We start from the raw sequence: 21,825 nt of genomic DNA, 5'->3' as shown, positions 1-21,825 counted from the left end.
AAATTCTATTTTGTATGCTCGAGCAGCTCATGTTACAACTAGGGATGCCTATATCTTCCATGCTAGGTGGGTTATTCTCAAGAGGAGTGGACTCCGCTTCTCATTCACGAGAAAGGGCCGGTAACCAGGATGCCGGGTCCCATGATCCAAAAAGATCAAAGCAAATCAAAATAATTAAACAAAACTCCCCCATGGATGTTGTATGTTGGAGGCACTCGTTGTTTCAAGCAAGCCATGGATTGATGATTTTTGGTGGTTGGGGGAGTATAAACCTTTACCATTCTGTTTGGGAACTGCCTATAATGCATGTAGTATGGAAGATAAAGCCATCTCATAGTTGTTGCATTGATAGCAAAAGTATGCCGCTCAAAATGTTATTCAATCTCTATTTTAAAATCGAGCTCTGGCACCTCTACAAATCCCTGCTTCCCTCTGCGAAGGGCCTATCTATTTACTTTTATGTTGAGTCATCATCCTTCTTATTAAAAGCACCCGTTGGAGAGCACACTGTCATTTGCATTCATTATTATTGGTTTATATTGGGTATGACTTGACTGGATCTCTTTAACCATGAATTACAATGTTTAGTCAGTCATTGATCTTTAAAGGTGCTCTGCATTTATGTTTTGCGGTCTCAGAAAGGGCTAGCGAGATACCATTTTGTTATATCATGTTATGATTATTTTGAGAAAGTGTTGTCATCCGAGTTTTATTATTATGGCTCGCTAGCTGATTATGCTATTGATACGAGTAATTGTGAGACCTATGTGTTATTGTGAGTATGGTTAGTTCATAATATTTGCTGAAACTTGAATGCTAGCTTTTCATGTTACAACAACAAGAGCAAACAGAGTTTGTAAAAGTTTTTCTTTATCACTTTCAGTTTATCAACTGAATTGCTTGAGGACAAGCAAAGGTTTAAGCTTGGGGGAGTTGATACGTCTCCAACGTATCTACTTTTCCAAACACTTTTGCCCTTATTTTGGACTCGAACTTGCATGATTTGAATGAAACTAACCCGGACTGACATTGTTTTCAGCTGAACTACCATGATGTTGTTTTATGTGTAGAAAAGAAAAGTTCTTGGAATGTCCTGGAAATCCACGGAGGCACTTTTCGGAATTAATAAGAATTTTTGGCGAAAGAATTAATGCCAGGGGGCCCAGGGCCTGTCCATAAGACAGGGGGGCGCCCCCCCCCCCTCCTGTAGGGCGCGGCCTCCTATCTCATGGGCCCCATTGACCTCCATCGACCTCAACTCCAACTCCATATATTCACGTTCAGGGAGAAAAAAATCAGAGAGAAAGTTTCATCGCGTTTTACAACACGGAGCCGCCGCCAAGCCCTAATCTCTCTCGGGAGGGCTGATCTAGAGTCCGTTCGGGGCTCCGGAGAGGGGAATTCGTCGCCGTCGTCATCATCAACCATCCTCCATCACCAACTTCATGATGCTCACCGCCATGTGTGAGTAATTCCATCGTAGGCTTGCTGGACGGTGATGGGTTGGATGAGATTTACCATGTAATTAAGTTAGTTTGGTTAGGGTTTGATCCCTAGTATCCACTATGTTCTGAGATTGATGTTGCTATGACTTTGCTATGCTTAATGCTTGTCACTAGGGCCCGAGTGCCATGATTTCAGATCTGAACCTATTATGTTTTCCTAAATATATGTGTGTTCTTGATCCTATCTTGCAAGTCTATAGTCACCTATTATGTGTTATGATCTGACAACCCCGAAGTGATAATAATCGGGATACTTCTCGGTGATGACCGTAGTTTGAGGAGTTCATGTATTCACTATGTGCTAATGCTTTGTTCCGGTTCTCTATTAAAAGGAGGCCTTAATATCCCTTAGTTTCTGTAAGGACCCCGCTGCAACGGGAGGGTAGGAAAAAAGATGTCATGCAGGTTCTTATCCATAAGCACGTATGACTATTTACGGAATACATGCCTACATTACATTGATGAACTGGAGCTAGTTCTATATCACCCTATGTTATAGCTATTGCATGAGGAATCGCATCTGGCATAATTATCCATCACTGATCCATTGCCTACGAGCTTTTCATATATTGTACTTTGCTTATTTACTTTTCCGTTGCTACTGTTACAATTACTACAAAAACCCAAAAACATTTATCTTTACTTTTGCTACTGTTACCTTTATTATCATACCACTTTTGCTACTAAACACTTTGCTGCAGATACTAAGTTATCCAGGTGTGGTTGAATTGACAACTCAACTCCTAATACTCCAGAATATTCTTTGGCTCCCCTTGTGTCGAATCAATAAATTTGGGTTGAATACTTTACCCTCGAAAGCTGTTGCGATCCCCTACACTTGTGGGTTATCAGGGGGCCACCTATCTGTCAGTTGCCCATCTCTTGTTGGATGTTTGGCTTGCGGAGATCCTGGTCACTCTAGGAAAGACTATGCGTATATTGCGATTGAAAAAGGTTTATGTTGGAAACGGAAGCGTCTCACTATCTCGGATAGGCCGGTCTCTCCTTCCCGCATTGGGAAGCACGCGCTGCCGCCACCCCTGTAGGCCTGCCCTATCACATCACCATTAACCAGCTCTCTGTTTTGTGCTCCATGCACCCCTGCTAGTCTACCTCCTCTGACGCCCCCGCTTCCACCATCGCCGCCTCCCATGGCCAACTTTGCCCTGGATCCGGAGCGCTATGTGCCGGTGGGGCACCACATCATCGATGGTGGTGTTCATCGTCTTCCTCGCACCTTCGTCACGCCAGCGTCGCCCATTGTTCGTTCGGATGAGAGCTTCATGATTGCTGAGGTTATGCCGGCTCCTCCTCTGGCTCAGATGGGTCAGGTACGTGAACAAGTGGTCGAGCTCATCAACCATATGGGTTTTCATGTTCGTTCTGCTCATCCCTAGATTTCTGGAGTGGGCCTTTTTGAGGTTAGAGATGCTGGTGAGCGTTTTGCTCTGATTCAGTTGCCACCTCAAGATCTTGGTCAGGATAGATTTGTTCGCTTTGTGAAGCATGATCATGGTGAGGGTTTTCGTGGAGTTCAAGGTTTCCGTGATGGATGTATGATGTTTTTGGGTGTCCCTCTTGACATGCGCAATACTGAGAATCTGCGGACAGCTGTTAACACCTTTGGGAAATTCCACCACTGGATTAGTGATGATCCGTATCTCGTGAGATATATTGTCTTTGCTTCTTTTCTGGAGGATAGTTTGGTCCCTAGGGATGTGGTGTTCTCTGACTATGCGGATTGGGGTGGAGCTAAAGTTTCTTGGACTGCCCCTTGTTACATCCTCGGGGCCAACTTTGTGGAGCAGATGCCACAAGACGAAGATCCCATGCCAATTGATGGCAATCCTCATCCTTTACCTGGTCAGTTGCTTCATGAAGACAATATCTTTGCTCTTCCTCCGTACCCAGCTCTTGGGTGGAATGATGTTCCTCCGCCTTCGCCTCCTATGGCTGATTTCCAGCAGGGGTGGCTGGTGTTGTCCTGCAGATGATCATGATGCTCAGGTCGATCCGGTTCAGAATGAGGTGATTCAAGATCAACAGTCTATGGTCATTAATCAGCAGGATTTCTCTGGCTCTATTAATCAGTCTGACAGTCAAGTTCAGCGTGCCCCTCCTATGCATGATCGGTTGCCTGCTGTGGTTATTGAGGATGTTCAGGAGATTGCCCAGCCCGTTTTGGTAGCCCAGAATGATGATGTCCCTGCTTTGCCTGTTGTGCAGGAGGTTGTTCATCGGGATGAAGATCAGCCTGTGGATGCGGAGGCTCTGGCTATTGTGCCATTCCAGCCTGTTGTGTTGCCGCATCAAGAGTTATTTGTGGGACGTGTGCATGCAGACTATGGCCCACCATTGCCTCCTGAGATGGCCTCGAGAAGGACTTTTGATACCCTTTTGAATCGTTGCTCTGTATCTCACGTTCCCAAGCCGATCTGTCAGTCTCTGTTTGGGCCTCTGGTTCTTTCCAGGCGATCTTGGTCCTTGGCTTTTGATCATGTCAACTGGATTTCTGATGTTGTCAGTGATGTTTCAATCAGGCAGGTTGCCCCTTTGTCTACTTCATCCCCTCCCAGGGCAGTTGCTCGTGCTCTGTTCTCTGGTAGCCAGCAGGAGTTGGAGCATGACCAGGGCCCGCTGCTTGGTTCCGCCTCGGATGAGCAATTCACTTTTTCTGCTCCTAGCTACAAAAAGAAGAAAGTCTCCAAGTGAGCTGGTCCTCCCATTGTTGATTCTGCTCTTCGCTGCTGCACTCGAAGCTCTGCTAAGAGGGGTGGTTTCAAGCCAGTGCTCCAAGCCCTACCAATGTTTGAACCGAAGAAGAAGATGCCCCGCTCCAAGCCTATGATGGATGATGCTCAGGCTCGTCCCACACCTCTTGTGCCTCCTTTGACTTCAATCAGTCATATTCAGCAAATTGGTGTGGACCTGGGCATTTCTGCTGAGAAGCTCACTATGGATGCGCTCATGGTGGATCCCTCTTCTGCCAAGGACAAATCCTCCGATGATTAGCTCGCGGTGTAGGAGCTGGGTGTGGTTAGCCTACAAACTGACTAGTTATCGTAGGTTTTATTTCAATCCGCTGTTTCTTGGGTCTATAAGCGCTGAATGTCCTGGTGACTTCATTTTGTTTGGCTTTGCTGCAAGTCTGAATTGCTATGTATGTTGCCTACTATGTGGGCATGCTTTTGTTCCTGTCAAAACTATGTCTTATGGATATTCGGTCTACTAGAAGTTGGTGTGTTATGTGCTGGAATGTTCGGGGTCTAAATTTTGATGACCGTCAACGTGCTGTTCATAACAGGGTTGATGAAAGTTTGGCTACTATAGTATGTCTGTAGGAGACAAAAATGGAGTGCATCGACTCCAGAACTGTTAAAAAGTTTTGCCCTCGTCAATGTTTTGACTCATTTGCCTTCAATCCATCAGTCGGTGCTTCTAGGGGTATTGCAGTGCTTTGGAACTCCTCTGTTCTAACAGGGAGGTTAATTGAGATAAAGAAGTTTGGCATCATTGTGCATTTTACTTCAAACCATAATAATGACCAGTGGACTTTGGTGAATGTGTATGGGCCGTGCCAAGGCCGGGCTAGGGATGAGTTTGTTCATTGGCTCTATAACCTCACCATCCCAAACACAGATAACTGGCTGATTTTGGGAGATTTTAATTTTATTGGATCAACTGAAGACGGAAATCTTCCTAGTGGGGATGCCAGTGATATCTTTATTTTTAATGATATTATTGGGCATCTTGGTTTGCTGGAGTTACCTATTAAGGGGAGATCCTACACTTGGTATAATATGCAGGATAATCCCTTACTTGAGCAGCTTGATTGGTTCTTTACTTCTGCAAATTGGATCACTTGCTACCCCTCTACCCAGGTGTTGCCTCTTGCTAGGACTACCTTGGATCATGTGCCTTGCATAGTGGCTATTAACACTTCCATTCCTAAATGCAACATCTTTCACTTTGAGAATTACTGGGTGGAGTTGCAGGGATTTTTGGACCGCGCTTCTATTTCTTGGGCTTCTGCTTCCAGTAAAACACACATCTCGGCTGTAATCGCAGACAAATTTAAATCTTTGAGAAAAGATCTTAAGAGTTGGCATATGAACATATCCAAAATGAAATCCCTCATTGCAAAATGTAACATGGTGGTTTTGATTTTGGACTGCTTGGAGGAGTTGAGGCCACTTTATAGGCATGAGTTTAACTTTCGTAATGTTGTTAAACTGCATGTGGAACATCTCTTGCATCTTTACTTTCTGTATTGGAAAAAGATGTGTACCATCATGTCTATTAAAGTGGGAGAGGAGAATACTAAATTCTTCCATGCTATGGCCTCTGAGAGGTTTAGGAATAACTCCATTGCATCCTTGCGGCTGGATGATGGTAGAATTGTTTCTGATCATGATCAAATGGCTGCTGCCATCTGGCAGAATTTTAAAAATAGGATGGGTACTAGTGGAGGCATTGACTTGTCCTTTGATCTTTCTTCAATTCTGGTCAGGGTGGAGGGTCTTGATTCCCTGACTAAACATTTCAGCAAGGAGGAGATGGATAATACTGTCAAAGGTATGCCCATTGACAAGTCTCCTAGGCCAGATGGTTTTAATGGTCTGTTTTTCCAAAAGTGTTGGTTCATAATCAGTAAGGATTTCCATGAGCTTGCTAATGCTTTTCATGAGGGGTCTGTTAACCTAGAGAACATCAATTATTCTTATATCACTTTGGTTCCCAAGAAAAGATCTCCTGAATCTGTTAACGATTTTAGGCCTATCCCACTGACTCGGATGGGAGTCAAATTTCTCTCTAAAATGGCAGCAAATAGATTGCAGTTTCAAATTATGAGATGTTTGCATAAAAACCAGTATGGTTTCATCAAATCCAGAACTATTCAGGATTGTGTTGCTTGGACTTTGGAGTACATTCACCAATGCCATCAGTCCAGAAGGCCTATTGTCATTCTCAAGCTGGATTTTGAGAAAGCTTTTGATTCCATTGAACATGAGGCCATATTCCAAATCTTGAAGCACAAGGGATTTAATGAGAAATGGATCCTTTGGGTCAAACAGTTCTTGACAACTGGAACATCCTCTGTTCTCCTTAATGGTGTCCCTGGAAGCAATTTGCTTGTAAGAAGAGTGTTAGACAGGGTGACCCTCTCCCCCCTCTGTTATTTGCCATTGCTGCAGATCTGCTTCAGTCTGTGGTGAATGATATGCACTCTAAAGGTCTTCTGCAGCTTCCTATCCCTTGCCATGATAAGGATTACCCAATCATTTAGTATGATGATGACACTCTCATTATTTTGCCTGCTGATGAATCTCAGTTGTTGTGCTTGAAGAAAATGCTGCTTTTGTTTTCCAAGTCCATTGGGTTGCATGTTAACTATCATAAATCATCTATGCTACCTATTAGTGTGGACTCTGTGGAGATTGCTAGGCTGGCTAATGTCTTTGGTTGTGTGTAGGGATGGCACCCGCAGGGTTTGGGTATGGGTGGAGCTACCCCATACCCTTACCCGTACGCTCCTAGCTTACCCATTGCCCTTACCCATACCCGTCAATGGGTACAATTTTTCCCCATACCCGTTACCCAACAGGGTAGATGGGCACCAGCGGGTAAAATTACCCACATTTGCAAAGCATCAATTTGACCAACTAATAGTCATAAACGACAACATATAATTATAATCTATAAACAAACAACAGATTATACAACAAGACACACTTTTAAAAAACAACACATCATAAACAACACCATACTTAATAAACAACATCACTTTCTCTTAAATAACAATACATTGAAACATCTTCACATAAGTCATACATTTTGAGTTCACAAATTTATGACAAAGTTTAGAGATAATTTCGAGTTCATACAAATTTTATATGGGTACATGGGTACGTGGGTATGGGTCATACGATCCCATACCCGTACCCGCTCTACCCGATGGGTTTAACTTTTCCCTATTTATATACCCATGGGTAATTTTTTGTCTCATACCCTTACCCTAATAGGGTTTTTACCCGCAGGGTACATGGGTAATGGGTACCCATTGCCATCCCTAGTTGTGTGGTTGGCACTCTACCTTTTACTTATCTTGGTCTTCCTGTGGGAATAACCAAGCCTAAGATTTTGGACCTAATGCCTCTGGTTGACAGTATGGAGAGGAAATTATCTGTCGGTTCTTCTTTTCTTGCTCATGGAGGCTACAGTACCTGATTTCTGCTCTTTCTTTTGTGCCCATTTTTTCCCTATGTAGCCACGACTTACCTCCTGGTATTCTAAAACAGTTGGAACGAATTCAGAGACAATGCCCTTGGAGGAAATATGGGCAGGATTCTGGTCAGTCTTTGGCAGCTTGGGGTTGGTTTGCAGGCCCAAAAATAGAGGCGGTCTGGGTATCCTGAACTTGAATTTTCAAAATGAGGCTCTAATTCTCAAACATGCAAACAAATTCTACAATAAAGTTGATGTGCCCTGGGTCCAACTCATTTGGAACACTTATTACCATGAGAGAGTTCCTCATGCAACTATCATCTGTGGTTCTTTTTGGTGGAGGGATATCTGCAAGTTAATGGATAAGTTCAGGATGGTGTCTGTAGTGGATGTTAACAAGGGAGACACTGTTCTATTCTGGTCTGATTCCTGGTCTCTGGGGGATTCTAGTACACCCCTTGATCAAAGGTTTGCGAGACTGTTCTCATATGCGATTGACCCTCTCATTTCAGCTGCTGAGGTTTTTGCTTCTGATGAGCTTACTTCCCTGTTCCACCTGCCTCTCTCAGAGAGAGCTTTTGGAGAGTTACAATGCCTGCAGAACTTGCTCCTTCACTCCAAGCATAACCTGGAGTTGAATGATATTTGGGTGTGGAAAGAGGATGGCAAGGGATATATTGCCAAGAAATACTACATCTTCTTGCACAAGCATATTGTGTTTAACCCACTCATGTCTTGGGGCTAGTTGTTGCACTATGAGGATTAAGTTCTTTGCTTGGATGATGATCATGGACAGGCTAAACACCGAGGATATGTTGGAAAGGAGACACTGGAATATCACTGATTCTAATCTTTGTGTCCTCTGCCCCACGTGCACCAAGGAGGATAGAGATCATTTATTCTTTCAATGCAATTTTAGTTGCAGAGTCTGGAATTATCTTCAAATCAATTGGATGGCAGGGGATGATATGATTGTCATTGCTTATCATGCCAGAAGGGAGTTTTGCAAACCATTCTTCTCAGAAGTGGTTTTCCTTGCATGTTGGAACATTTGGAATGTTAGAAATGACAGGATTTTTAGAAATATTAGGCCTTCATTCAGAAGGTGGAGGGCAAACTTTATTCTAGATATTTCTCTTTTGGCACATAGGATTAAGCCTAAGTTCAAAGAGGAATTGCTTAGATGGATCTCCTTTTTACCACCTTGAGGGTAGCCTGTTATTTTTTCCTTTTTTCTTTTTGGGTCTCTTGGACCTTGTAAGATCTGTACATGTGTAATCTTGTGTTGGAATAAATAAATTGTTGTGGGGTTCATACCCTATAGTTCCAGGTCAAAAAAAATTACTACACTAAGCATATGATGCATCACACATTACTACACTAAGTAAGCATATATAATCATATTATTACTACACTAAGCATCTCACATTACTAAGCATATCAAATTACTACACAAAGTAACATACCATGACATGGCGGTTAACATTCGTCCTTGTTAGGCGGGTCACGAATGGCATCTCGACATAGTCATCACGTGGAGGAAGTATGTGCCAGAGGCTGCCTGACTCGTCCTCGCTCAGCCTCATTCTTTGGGTATTGAGGGCTTTGCCAAATGGGTCCTCATCATCTTCGTCCTCCGAGTTGACGTAGATAACAGACATCATTGGAATTTGTCTACTAAGGAAGAAACTGATCAATTCACTCCCAGTGAGATGCATGTAGGCGATGAAACAATCCCATTCATCTCCTCCAATCTGGGATATCTTTCGTCCCTTCTCGGCCTCCATAGTGTAGAGCCCCCCAGAGCGTCGAAGATCACAGTGTCTCCGGTAATGAGCTCGTTGAACTCCAATCTCACATTGCAAGGGACGGTCTGTGTAAGAAAAACCAAAAAAACACACATAGCTTTACTGAAAATAGCAACAAAAACAAAAGAACTAACTGCTAGAAGGTTCATATAATGTGTTACCGCTACAAGAAGAAAACGCGGTTGGAAGCAGATGGCAAACAGCGTGCCAGTTGCAAGGCTGGTTGCGCACCTTGGCTGACATGGTGGTGGCTGCCCATTCTACACAAAACATATTGAAAACTAAGTATATAATCAGTTTGTACACTAGTAAATCAATTTCTACTAAACATAATTGGAGTTCATTTTACACAAAGCATATTAAAAACTAAGTATATAATTCTACACTAGTAATTGTATATACAAATAAACAAAATCCACGGAGGGAGACAGAAATAAACAAATTCTACACTAGTAATTCATAGGGGTTTATTTTATTTATTCCTAACTTTCTAGACTACACTATCAAATTAAGTTGAACTTGAATCATTAATATTCTAGACACTCAAAATATTTCTAATCAAAATGCACTACAAATATCAGATTCTACACAAATAGCAATTAGATTATCACTAAAATTTCTACACAAAGCAATCCATGCAACTAATTTTGGATTCTACATCACACGAAACAGTCCATGATATATACTAAAGTTTCTACACAAATTAAAGCAATCCCCTAAATCAGCTTCTACATGAATCCCAAGGATTCCATGTGGCATGTCCGTGGGCGGAGGAGGTGGGAGTGGAGAGAAAGGAGATGCGATGGGAGGAGAAGGAGTGGATCGAACCTTGCTGCCGGCGAGGGGCGGCGACGGCTGGTTGAGGGGGAAGTGTATACGGGGTGGGTGTGAAATAAGAGGGTGCTGACTTAGGTCTTTTACTAAGTTGACTCAAGTGGGCCATTGCTGGAGTGGGCCTAAAGTGCAACGCCATAGCTAATAACAACCCAAATAAAAAAAGATTAAGATTAATGAAAGACTTAACAAAATAAAAGACTCAAAATTAGAACGGGTAGTAAAGAATAAAAGTCCCAAAATGATAAAACACTAATAATAATAATGATGACAAAAATATAATATAATATATTCATTATTTTGTTGCATTTGAAAAGTCTCACTTATTTGTTCATGTTTGTTGAGTATTCTAAGATGACTTCTCATATAATAAGAAGTGAGAAGAAAAGAAGAGAACAACAAACTGAAAGTAAAAACGAGTCATTCTTAATACTTTCCCCCTAGAAAAGATTTCAATAAGAATTTTTTGAAATTCAGCTTCTGAAGATATAAAATAATGACAAACCTAACAATTGGGCATGTAAATCAAGCTAAAAGATAAGCCATCGTATTTCTAAAAATATATCTGAAAATCCTTTCTAGAAGTTATATTATGATAATCTAAAATAAGTGTGAGTGTAGTTTTACCAGGAGGTTAGCACGCACATCAACCAGAAACATGTTTCAGCTAACACCTTGAGCACAAAGGGACACAGTTAAGCAAGCATCACAAACAAATCAATAAAGGGACCATCCATGGCAAAACACCAGCGACCTACAACCATCAAGCATGAACCAAAGAAAGCTGAGAAACAAGCTCCCGCGACGCGCCCCGTGTGCGCGTCTCGGGAGATCCAGATTGGCCGTCAGCGACTCCCGCTCATCAACATCTCCATCCCCTCGCCGCCGCCGGAGTGCGCCTGCCGGGCGAAGCTCGTGCGGCACGGGCGGCGGCGAGGCACTCCCTCCTTCCTCTGGTCCTCGTGGCGGCGGCGCAGGTTGGCTGTTCGGGGATAAGGGGCGCCTCGTCCGGTTGGTCTCCCGGAGGCGGGGACCGCTGGATCCGACAGCGACTGGGCTAGGAGGAAGTGGCGCGGTGTGGCCGCGCTGGTGGCGGAGTTTCGGTCAAGGTCGTCTTCGATCTAGATCGGGATCTCCATCGGAGGCGTCACATGGCGGTGGCGTGACCGGATCGGCGGCGGCGTCACCGGTTCGGCGGCGGGCACCGCTCGGTTCCAGCCAATCGTGAGATCGGGACGATGTGGCCTCCGGTGAAAATCGCGCCTGACTGTAGTCATGGCGGACGATGGCGGCATCTCGGACGTCGTTCCCTTCTCGAGGCATCGTCATTGCAGGTCACGTCAACCTGATCGGAAGGTTTCGGGGGAAACCCTAGATCTGGATCTACTGGATCGGACGATGGCGATGTTTCGATGTCGTTCTCCCTCCCGGGGGCATCATTTTGGAGCAAGTGTTGGCTGGAGGGGACAAGAGGAGGAGCGGCGTGGTATCTGACACGTCAACAACGGCGGGTCTCAGCGGCATGGAGCAGCGGGGTCTCGTCGGTGGGCGTGTGATGATGGACGAGCGCAGGATGGTGGCGTTGTCTGGCGTCGTGGTGGCGTCGACGGCAGCTAGACCCGGCAAAGGTAAATGCAGCAGTACAACACTAAAGATGGATTGTTGGCAGGTGGCTGCGGCGGCCTCATGCCCGGCAGGCGTCCAGGTTGAGGAGTGCGCCGGACTGTGGGTGCCCCATACCCGGCAGGCGTCCTGGTTGGGACCTCAGGTCTTAGATGTTAGGTTTGGCTGCAAGGTCTGTTTGATATTAGGCCCAGACTATCAACATCCCTTCATCAACTGGATAGGAGCAGCGATAGATGTTGCCTAGACGGTGGCTTTAGTCTTATTTTTATATGACTTTGTAAGGTCTTGTGTGAATAATTAATAAAGTGGTTGCATACATCGTTCAGATGCAGAGACCGGGGATCTTCCTCCATTTCTAAAAAAAAGCACAAACCAAAAGTGCACTCAAATCCAAGCTCTAAACCACCGGAGCCAAATCGGAAAAGCTATACTGGAACATAGCACATGAGAGTGGTCGGGAGGAGAGAAGAGAATTACCGAACCGTAGTAGAGGAAGCTAAGGAGCACCTGAGTCTGCAGCCCCTTGTTTTTCACTAATCCAAGCATTTTTTTACACATTCATGGTTACCTTGACAGCTTTCCTTACCTCGAGCTTGCCCACACCAGAATCGAGCACCCACGCCCATTTCCAAGCTCACCCAATGTTGCGCTCCTCCGCACCCGGCCCGTTCCCACCTCGACCTCGCCCGAGTCGGACTCGACCACCGCTGCTCCAGGCCCGTCCCCCACCTCGACCTTGCCCGCGTGGGACCCTAGCAGTATCGCCCCTCCCCGAGCTCCTCCGCTGGCTGCTGCCCATGCTCGGATCTATGAAGAGGAGGTGGAGGCGGCGGGGGAATGGGAACGGAAGAGGGAGTAGTGGTGACGTGTGGGTAACGGCGGCCCGACAGCAGGAGGCGGCTGCGACCTGCAGGATTGGCTGCCCTTGCGCGCGAGGCAAGTGGAAATCGGGATCGGGATTGGCGCGACGGCTGCAGCGGTAGGTTTTACTGAAGCTATCGGGCGGTTTTGATCTTTTTTCACCGCGATCGAACCACCAAAGATCCGTTTCATGTGCCAGCGCCACGTTCATTGACCCAAAGAAACAACATCAACCATCCACCCACTTACAGGTGGGGCCTCCAGCGAGAATTACAGCCGCGATGCATCAGGGAGCTACAATTCGTGGGAGCTTAGTAACTCTAGTGATATTTAGGGGCGATGTGATGCCCGCGTTGGAGTTTGTGGTTCAATCACGGTGAGTTCAAGGCGGTAGATTTTACTACTACCGGAGCAATAAGGCTGGCCATAGTGGGGTACCATAACCGGTGACATGCACTTGAGACTAGCAAACATGCTTATGTGGCACACAATTAAGAAAGATAGAAATGGTCAGAGTAACATAGGTAGATACCGTATCATGTTAAATGTTATGCTACTTTATGTAATGCATGACAGTAAATATGGTCATCTATGATATACAACTTTATGATACTATGCACTATGAAAGTAGTATCATATAGTAGTATCATGCATATATGCATGACATAGTAGTATATGATACTCCCTACTATGAGTAGCCTAAGTGCAGTAAGTGCAGCAGCGGGTGGTCCGGCCAGTTGTGGGTGGCTTGCTATGTGTAGTGTGTACCCATTGACATTATCATTATGCGGCGGGTGACGCACCGTCGGTGCTATTTCCTCGTAATAAAGCCGCGTGGCGACGGACGGGTACAGGAGGGAGCGAATGCAGGCAGGATTTGTGGACGGAAGGCCGGACGGAGCACGCGAAGCACCGATGCCGCGTCCCGATTTTGTACATTGTACAAGTAGAAAAGGAAACGCGTACTTTCATCCTTCGTTCCGACGCGTAGAGCGGAGTTTCACAATGTCTGGCACTGTACGCATTTGCTCGCGAAGATGAGTAGCTGGCGCAATCGAGCATGGCGGCCTTGTGAAACGGCTGCCTTCGTTTTCCCGTGTCCTCCGCCCTCGCATCCCATGTGCCATGTTTACACCTCTAGCGGAACCGGTCGGCCACCACCACCTTCTCTCGCTGTTTACACTGCGCGTGAGCCAGTAGCCTCAACCGGAGGAGAAGTTGCCATCAGCACCAGTAACTGACGCGGGTCGCAGCGCATTACGAGTGTTTTAAAGAAATTCGGATGCATGGGGTAGTAGGTGGCAGGAGACCTACCCGACAGCGACAGACACAGCCAAAAGAAGCACGGTGCCCGAGGCAGGCAGCCCCACCACAGAAGAAGGGCAAGGCAAAGCAAAGCAAAAGCACCAACGTTCTCCTCCGCTCCTCATCAGAGCGAACAAACCGTCCGCGATTTCGAGCCAATCTCTCTCCTCGCCTCTTCGGTCCCATTTTCCGGCCCTGGACAATTAGTGAGACCACATGCAGGAGTAACCCCACTGGCGACGTCTCTTTTACTCCTTGGTACAGTTAGAGAGCTTCCAAATGACGACGGAGGAGCAGAGGGCAATTTCGAATTGTCAAGGCACAGCTAACCGGCCAATCTGTATGTATATGTGTGTGTGTGAGTGATGAAAGGGTGATCTCCAAAATACAGTATAAAATAAAAGCAAGTGTGATCCAACAAAGAGAGCCAGTAACACGGTAGGCCAGCACGTAGAAAGAACACTGGTGTTTAGTAAAATGGATGAGAAATGCTAGTTGTAGAGAAAGGAGAGATAGCCTGTTTTTTAACCAACAGTTTTACAGCCTTGAACAAACAAACCGCCTTAGGGCATCCACAGTGGTAAGAGGCAGTGCTGCCTCTAAACTGGGGCCCACGGTGTTGCCTCTAAGCTTAATCGAAAAGCTCGCAGTGTATAGCGTACTGAGTAGCCTTTAATGTGGACCCCATAAAACTATAAACAATTCGTTGGTTTTGTGTCTCTTTCCATCAATTATATGCTTGAACCTCAACTTCCCACATGACAAGTAGGGCCCTGGAAATATTTTAGTAGAAGGAAAATGCTTGAAGGCTGCCTCTACGCTTGGAGGCGACGCTAGCGATTTTGGCTTGGAGGCGAGTGGCTGCAGTGCATGGCGACGGCCTCTGAAGCCTTAGAGGCGCGTTTGGAGGCAGCAAAAGGCAACATTGTGGGGTCAAATTTGACAAATTTGACCTATAGACGAAATCAAATCATAGAATGAACTATCCGTAAAACTATTTCACGCGGCTGACCTTTTTGTGTGACGCCCGCCACGAAGGCGCCACACTACACTGTGCAACGCCTCAGAGATAGGCGCTACACGGCCAGCGTCTCACACGTGTGATCAGAAAATTACTAAGTGGTGTGCAGCGCCTGAGAGCTAGGCGTCACACTATACAGTGTAGCGCGTAGCTCCTAGGCGTTGCACTAGTGCAACGCCTAGCTCCCGGGCGTTGCACTAGTGCAGCGCCTGAGAGCTAGGCGCCACGGGTCAACCGCGTGAAATAATTTCACGGACAGTTCATTCTGTGATTTAATTTCGTCTATAGGTTAAATTTGTCAATTTTGCCCATTGTGGATGCTCTTATCCTCACACCTTACCCTGCCCGACAACTCTGCCCACCGCCAGAGCTTTCACAGCATCCAAAGCTCTCACCCATCACCTTAACTAAACCCCTCATGATTAAATTATGACTGACAAAGCCGTACTTTCATCCGCTAATCAAGCGACGTTACTCATCAGCATATCTTAACAGCCCTTGGGCACGAAGGCGACGCGCTGGCCGTCGCCGTCGAACACCACCCGGAATCCCTGCTGCTGTATGTTGCCGATGATGGACACGCCGCCGTCCGTGCCCGCGAACGCGAAGCAAAACGTCCCTTTCGAGTCCACCGGGATCAGGTAATTCTCCGGTGGCAGAGCCGCCTCCGCGCCACCGGCGAAGTGCATCGACACGGTCGGCACCTTCACCACCTTGCGCCCGCTCAGGTCGTAGCACGTGTCGAACAGGGAGAACCCGCCGGGAGAGAGCCGGAGCCCAGCGGCGGCCCCGCGGAATGCGTCGCGCAGAGCCGAGTAGGCCGGGCGGGCGAGCCGGGTCACGGACGTGCCGGAGTCCACGATGACGCCACCACGCCCCGACGACGGGTCGAGACGGAGGTCGGAGTTCGCCACGCCAGGGACGCGCGCGCCGCCCACGCTGATACCAATGAGCTGCACGTAGTAGAACGTCTCCATCCGAGGGTTCTTGACCATCGGGGTGAAGGACGAGGCGACCGTGGAGCCTAGGGCGCCAGAGCCAAATGTCACGGTCGAAGAGCGGGAGGCGGAGTTGGCCGACGAGGTACGGTCCACAAGGCAGTACGAGAAGCTCCGCCCGTAACGGCGGGAGATCTGGGTGGGGAAGGATAGGCTGCCTCGGCCGAGCCCGAGGAGGCCCGCCGCCGCGACGAACAAACCCTCGTTGTCGTGGCCGCACCCCAGAGCGACGCGCGCCACGCGGGCACCGCCGGCGAAGGTGAGGGTTTCGGTGGCGAAGTCTCCGGCGGTGACGGAGCCATCGCCGTAAGCGACCTGGTAGAGGCACGCACTGCGGCGCAGGTCACAGCCGCCGGAGTCGAGCCTGCGGCAAAGCGGGGCGGCGCAGCCGACCGCGCCGTAGGAGCGCGAGCGGCGCGGGTCGAACACCTGGCCAGACTGCTCGTAGCAGCGCCTGCACGGCGCGCACTGCAGCCACACGACGTCGCTGCCGGTGTCGAGCACCATGAGCGCCGGCGTGGCGGGCGTCCCCACCCCGATCTTGGTGAAGTACTCCCCGCTCCCCTGGGCCAGCCCGGACACCACCGGCGCCACGACCCCTCCGCCGCCGCGACGCGTGCCGTTGGCCGCGCCGGCGGCCGCCGAGAGCCGCGCCGCCCTCCTCTCGTCCCGCTCCAGCCGGTGCGCGAGCAGCTCGGCCGCGGTGGCGTTCTTTGAGAAGTCATCCCGGTGGACAACGCGGAAACGAACTGTCGAGGCGGCGGCGTCGTCTGCAGCGGCAAGGTTGCCGGCGAAGACGTTGGTGTCGTCCTCGCGGGCTAGTTCCGACGGGGCGGAGACACGGTCGGGCGAGAGAGGGGTGGCGAGGAGGGCCTGAATCTGGACGGGCTTGGCAGAGGCATGGGAGGCGGCGGCGAGCAGGAGGAGGAGCGCGGAGAGGGGGAGCAAAGGCGGAGGCGCCATGGGCATGTGAGGGGAGTGTGAACTGGAGGTGGGGCGGTGCTGTACTGGAGTGGAGTGGCGCGGCGTGTATAAGAAGGGAAGAGTGCGCTAGTCATCACCATTAGCAGGAGATTGCATTAAATTAAGATTAGAAGGGTGCGGGGCAATTAATGAGATAGTTCTTTGCGGATGTTTGGGTTGGCAGCGGCGGTGCTCCTCCTCGAGGTGGCGGTGGGATAGGAATAAATGTTGCTTTTTATATATCAAGAATAAATGTTGCTTTGCGCAGCGGAGTGGACACTTGTTTGACAGATTTGACTGTGGGAAGACCTGCTGGTGTGGACACGTCTTGTGTGTGGTGTCGGCGTAATCCGGTAATCACATGCGAAATCGAATAGGGAAATTTGGTTTTCATAGTGGCATGACGATTTTCCCCTAGGCGTGATTCAGTAGTTGGTGATGTTTTTCTATGCTTTAGGTGATGGTGATGAGTGATCTACTCCCTTTGTTTCTAAATATTTGTCTTTCTAGATATTTCAACAAGTCACTACATACGAAACAAAATGAGTGAATATACACTTTAAAATATGTCTATATATATTCGTATGTGATAGTCCATTTAAAATGTAGAAAGACAAATATTTAAGAACGGAGGGAGTATGTTTGTGTGATTCAGCTGTGTGTCACAGTTCCACGGCCTATGTGCCTGTTTTTTGGAACTACCCATAGCAGTCCCACTTGGAGGCAGTAATTGAGACGAGCCTGTACGTCTCTCTCCCTCTCCCGTCCGACGTCCGAAGAAGAGGGGCGACTTTTTACATCTCCTGGCCGATCCACCTCTACGCCGCCGGTGCGCCGGATCCCTCGTCCTTCGTCCGTCGGCGGGAGGGCGGGGGGTCCTCGTCTCGCGGCTGCAATTAGTGTAGGGTCTGTAGGGTTACCGGTCGGCGGCGATGAGGAGGTGGTGGAGTCGTCGGTGTGGTTTTTGTTGCAGGTGCGCGTCCCCTTCGACTCCGGCGCTCGGTGGAGCTCTGTGTCCGTGGTGGCGCGCCTGCTTCCCCAGCACTCGCGAATCGACGGATTCGTGCTGTGCTTCCTTCCCAAGTCAGATCCCGCGGGGCGGCAGATCTGGGATGTGAAGATCTCGAAGATGACGACATGGTGGTTCACGGCGGAGCCGTTGTTCCTGGGCGTTACCTGTCTGGAGGCGGTGAGTGAGGACTTCCCAGTTGCCATGGGGATGCCTTTGTCGATCCAAGGCGCATGCACGAGCACAGGCGGCGGCGCGTCTTCCTCTTGTTCGGGATGCCGGCGATGTTGGAGCTCAGAAGGAGTCCTTTGTATTATCTATTGTTTTCTGGGCTTTTCTGTAAGAACGAACTATCTATGAAATCGTTATCTTCTTGGGGAAAAAAGTCCCACTTGGAGGATTTCTCGAGGATTGATGTTTGCATCGGCTGGTCGTAATGGTGAGTATCATATACTAGTATCATGCATGTGATACTAGTGTATGATACTACGTCCGTAATGCATAGTATCATAAGTTAGTATCTTAGGTTGCCTTATTACTTGTCATGCATGACACAAAATAGTACTACATTTAATATGATACGGTATCATGATATGGGGGCACCTCCAACAGCTGTAAGATAGGTGTTGATAAATTTGCCACCTAGGACATAATGATGATGTGGCATGTAACAAATATGAAGAGAGAGCAAAGTTGTATGTAGAATAACCAACAACCTTTGCACAAGCTCCAAGGTGAAATAGAGAGCAATCACATTTATTTTCTCATCATCTATTGGATAGCTTACATACAACCTATTGGAGTAGTTGTATGATAGCTTGTTTGTTGATGACATGGACATTTTACCAACAAGACAAACATATAACCTGTTGGAGATGCCCTAATACCACACCCTCTCTTTCCTCATTTAATTGTGTGCCACATCATCCAAAAAGTCTAGTTGGCATGCATGATACCACTTATGATACTCCCATTACGACCAGCCTCAGCTCACTCTTCTTCCCTTTTGGATGAAACATCCGATTTTATTCTTTTATACTCATGGCATTTTTCTCAGACATCTTTTGTGTTATCAGTACAGCCGATATGGATTTTCATTGTAGGAAGCCATGATTTCTGTAAGGGTGGTGGTTGTTCTGAATCATGCTAGGGTGTGATTGATGCTTGTGAAGGAAATATGCCCTAGTGGCAATAATAAAGTTATTATTTATTTCCTCATATCATGATAAATGTTTATTATTCATGCTAGAATTGTATTAACTGGAAACATAATACATGTGCGATTACATAGACAAACATAGTGTCACTGGTATGCCTCTACTTGACTAGCTTGTTGATCAAAGATGGTTGAGTTTCCTAGCCATAGACATGAGTTGTCATTTGATCAATGGGATCACATCATTAGGAGAATGATGTGATTGACTTGACCCATTTTGTTAGCTTAGCACTTGATCGTTTAGTATGTTGCTATTGCTTTCTTCATGACTTATACATGTTCCTATGACTATGAGATTATGCAACTCCCGAATACCGAAGGAACACTTTGTGTACTACCAAACATCACAACATAACTGGGTGATTATAAAGGTGCTCTACAGGTGTCTCCGATGGTGTTTGTTGGGTTGGCATAGATCGAGATTAGGATTTGTCACTCCGATTGTCGGAGAGGTATCTCTGGGCCCTCTCAGTAATGCACATCACTATAAGCCTTGCAAGCAATGTGACTAATGAGTTAGTTGCGGGATGATGTATTACGGAACGAGTAAAGAGACTTGCCGGTAACGAGATTGAACTAGGTATGATGATACCGACGATCGAATCTCGGGTAAGTAACATACCGATGACAAAGGGAACAACGTATGTTGTTATGCGGTTTGACCGATAAAGATCTTCGTAGAATATGTGGGAGCCAATACGAGCATCCAGGTTCCGCTATTGGTTATTGACCGGAGACGAGTCTCGGTCATGTTTACATAGTTCTCGAACCCGTAGGGTCCGCATGCTTAACGTTCAGTGAAGATTTATATTATGAGTTATGTGTTTTGATATACCGAAGGTAGTTCGGAGTTCTGGATGAGACCGGGACATGACGAGGAGTCTCGAAATGGTTGATACGTAAAGATCTATATATTGGACGACTATATTCGGACATCGGAAAGGTTCCGGGTGATTCGTGTATTTATCGGAGTACCAGAGAGTTACGGGAATTCGCCGGGGAGTATATGAGCCTTATTGGGCTTTAGGGGAAAGAGAGAGGGGAGGTTGCGCGCCCCCCAAGGCCTAGTCCGAATTGGACTAGGGGGAGGGGTTGCGCCCCCTCCTTCCTTCTCTTCTCTTTTCCCTTTCCTTGACTCCTACTCCTACTACTTGGAAGGGGGGGAATCCTACTCCCGGTGGGAGTAGGACTCCTCCAGGGCGCGCCAAAGGAGGGCCGGCCATCCCCCCTCCTCCACTCCTTTATATACGGGGGCACGGGGGCACCTCTAGACACACAAGTTGATCTGTTGATCTCTCCCAGCCGTGTGCGGTGCCCCCTCTACCATATTCCACCTTGGTCATATCATAGCGGTGCTTAGGCGAAGCCCTGCATCAGTAGCAACATCATCACTGTCATCACGCCGTCGTGCTGACGAAACTCTCCCGTGAAGCTCTGCTGGATCGGAGTTCATGGGACGTCATCGAGTTGAACGTGTGCTGAACTCGGAGGTGCCGTACGTTCGGTACTTGGATCGGTCGGATCATGAAGACGTATGACTACATCAACCACGTTGTGCTAACGCTTCCGCTTTCGGTCTACGAGGATACGTGGACAACACTCTCCCCTCTCGTTGCTATGCATCACCATGATCTTGCGTGTGCGTAGGAAATTTTTTGAAATTACTACGTTCCCTAAAAGTGGTATCAGAGCCAGGTTTTATGCGTAGATGTTATATGCACGAGTAGAACACAAGTGAGTTGTCAGCGATACAATTCATACTGCTTACCAGCATGTCATACTTTGGTTCGGCGGTATTGTTGGATGAAGCGGCTCGGACCGACATTACATGTACGCTTACGCGAGACTGGTTCTACCAATATGCTTTGCACATAGGTGGCTGGCGGGTGTCAGTTTCTCCAACTTTAGTTGAACTGAGTGTGGCTACACCCGGTCCTTGAGAAGGTTAAAACATCACTAACTTGACGAAATATCGTTGTGGTTTTGATGCGTAGGTAAGAACGGCTCTTGCTCAGCCCATAGCAGCCACGTAAAATGTGCAACAACAAAGTAGAGGACGTCTAACTTCTTTTTGCAGGGCATGTTATGATGTGGTATGGTCAAGACATGATAATAAATTTTATTGTATGAGATGATCATGTTTTGTAACAAAGTTATCGGCAGTGACAGGAGCCATATGGTTGTCGCTTTATTGTATGCAATGCAATCGCCCTGTAATTGCTTTATTTTATCACTAAGCGGTAGCGATAGTCGCAGAAGCAATAGTTGGCGAGATGATAATGATTCTACGATGAAGATCAAGGTGTCGTGCCGATGACGATGGTGGTCATGACGGTGCTTCGGAGATGGAGATCACAAGCACAAGATGATGATGGCCATATCATATCACTTATATTGATTGCATGTGATGTTTATCCTTTATGCATCTTATTTTGCTTTGTTGATGGTAGTATT

At 47.3% G+C, this 21,825-nt stretch overlaps 2 protein-coding genes across 2 annotated transcripts; both read right to left on the bottom strand.

Annotated features, from left to right (window-relative positions):
* Positions 1 to 9,062: 9,062 nt before the first annotated feature.
* Positions 9,063 to 12,118, bottom strand: LOC119276211. The gene is made up of 3 exons (XM_037557222.1): positions 10,367 to 12,118; positions 9,700 to 9,798; positions 9,063 to 9,603 (listed from the first exon to the last, which is right to left on the bottom strand). Exons 1-3 carry the CDS (start codon positions 10,509 to 10,511, stop codon positions 9,179 to 9,181), a joined length of 669 nt encoding a protein of 222 aa, XP_037413119.1. The 5' UTR covers positions 10,512 to 12,118; the 3' UTR covers positions 9,063 to 9,178.
* Positions 12,119 to 15,453: 3,335 nt separating this feature from the next.
* Positions 15,454 to 17,214, bottom strand: LOC119276210 (aspartyl protease family protein 2-like). Its single transcript, XM_037557220.1, has one exon. The coding sequence runs from the start codon at positions 17,150 to 17,152 to the stop codon at positions 15,674 to 15,676; it is 1,479 nt and encodes a 492-aa protein (XP_037413117.1). The 5' UTR covers positions 17,153 to 17,214; the 3' UTR covers positions 15,454 to 15,673.
* Positions 17,215 to 21,825: the final 4,611 nt, after the last annotated feature.

Source organism: Triticum dicoccoides, chromosome 3B (genome assembly GCF_002162155.2).
Source record: "Triticum dicoccoides isolate Atlit2015 ecotype Zavitan chromosome 3B, WEW_v2.0, whole genome shotgun sequence".
In the NCBI taxonomy this organism is placed as follows: Eukaryota; Viridiplantae; Streptophyta; class Magnoliopsida; order Poales; family Poaceae; genus Triticum; species Triticum dicoccoides.
Note: the sequence above shows the minus strand (reverse complement) of the source record. Positions and strands in the feature narration are given on the sequence as shown.

What these genes read in the sequence shown, in the direction of transcription:
- LOC119276211 (XM_037557222.1), bottom strand. Translation starts at nt 10,511, where the DNA reads ATGGCGTTGCACTTTAGGCCCACTCCAGCAATGGCCCACTTGAGTCAA. An exon ending in CGCCCCTCGCCGGCAGCAAG is followed by an intron (nt 9,799 to 10,366) that starts GTTCGATCCACT and finishes TGTTTTGTGTAG; the next exon opens with AATGGGCAGCCACCACCATG. An exon ending in CGCGTTTTCTTCTTGTAGCG is followed by an intron (nt 9,604 to 9,699) that starts GTAACACATTAT and finishes TTTCTTACACAG; the next exon opens with ACCGTCCCTTGCAATGTGAG.
- LOC119276210 (XM_037557220.1), bottom strand. Translation starts at nt 17,152, where the DNA reads ATGCCCATGGCGCCTCCGCCTTTGCTCCCCCTCTCCGCGCTCCTCCTC.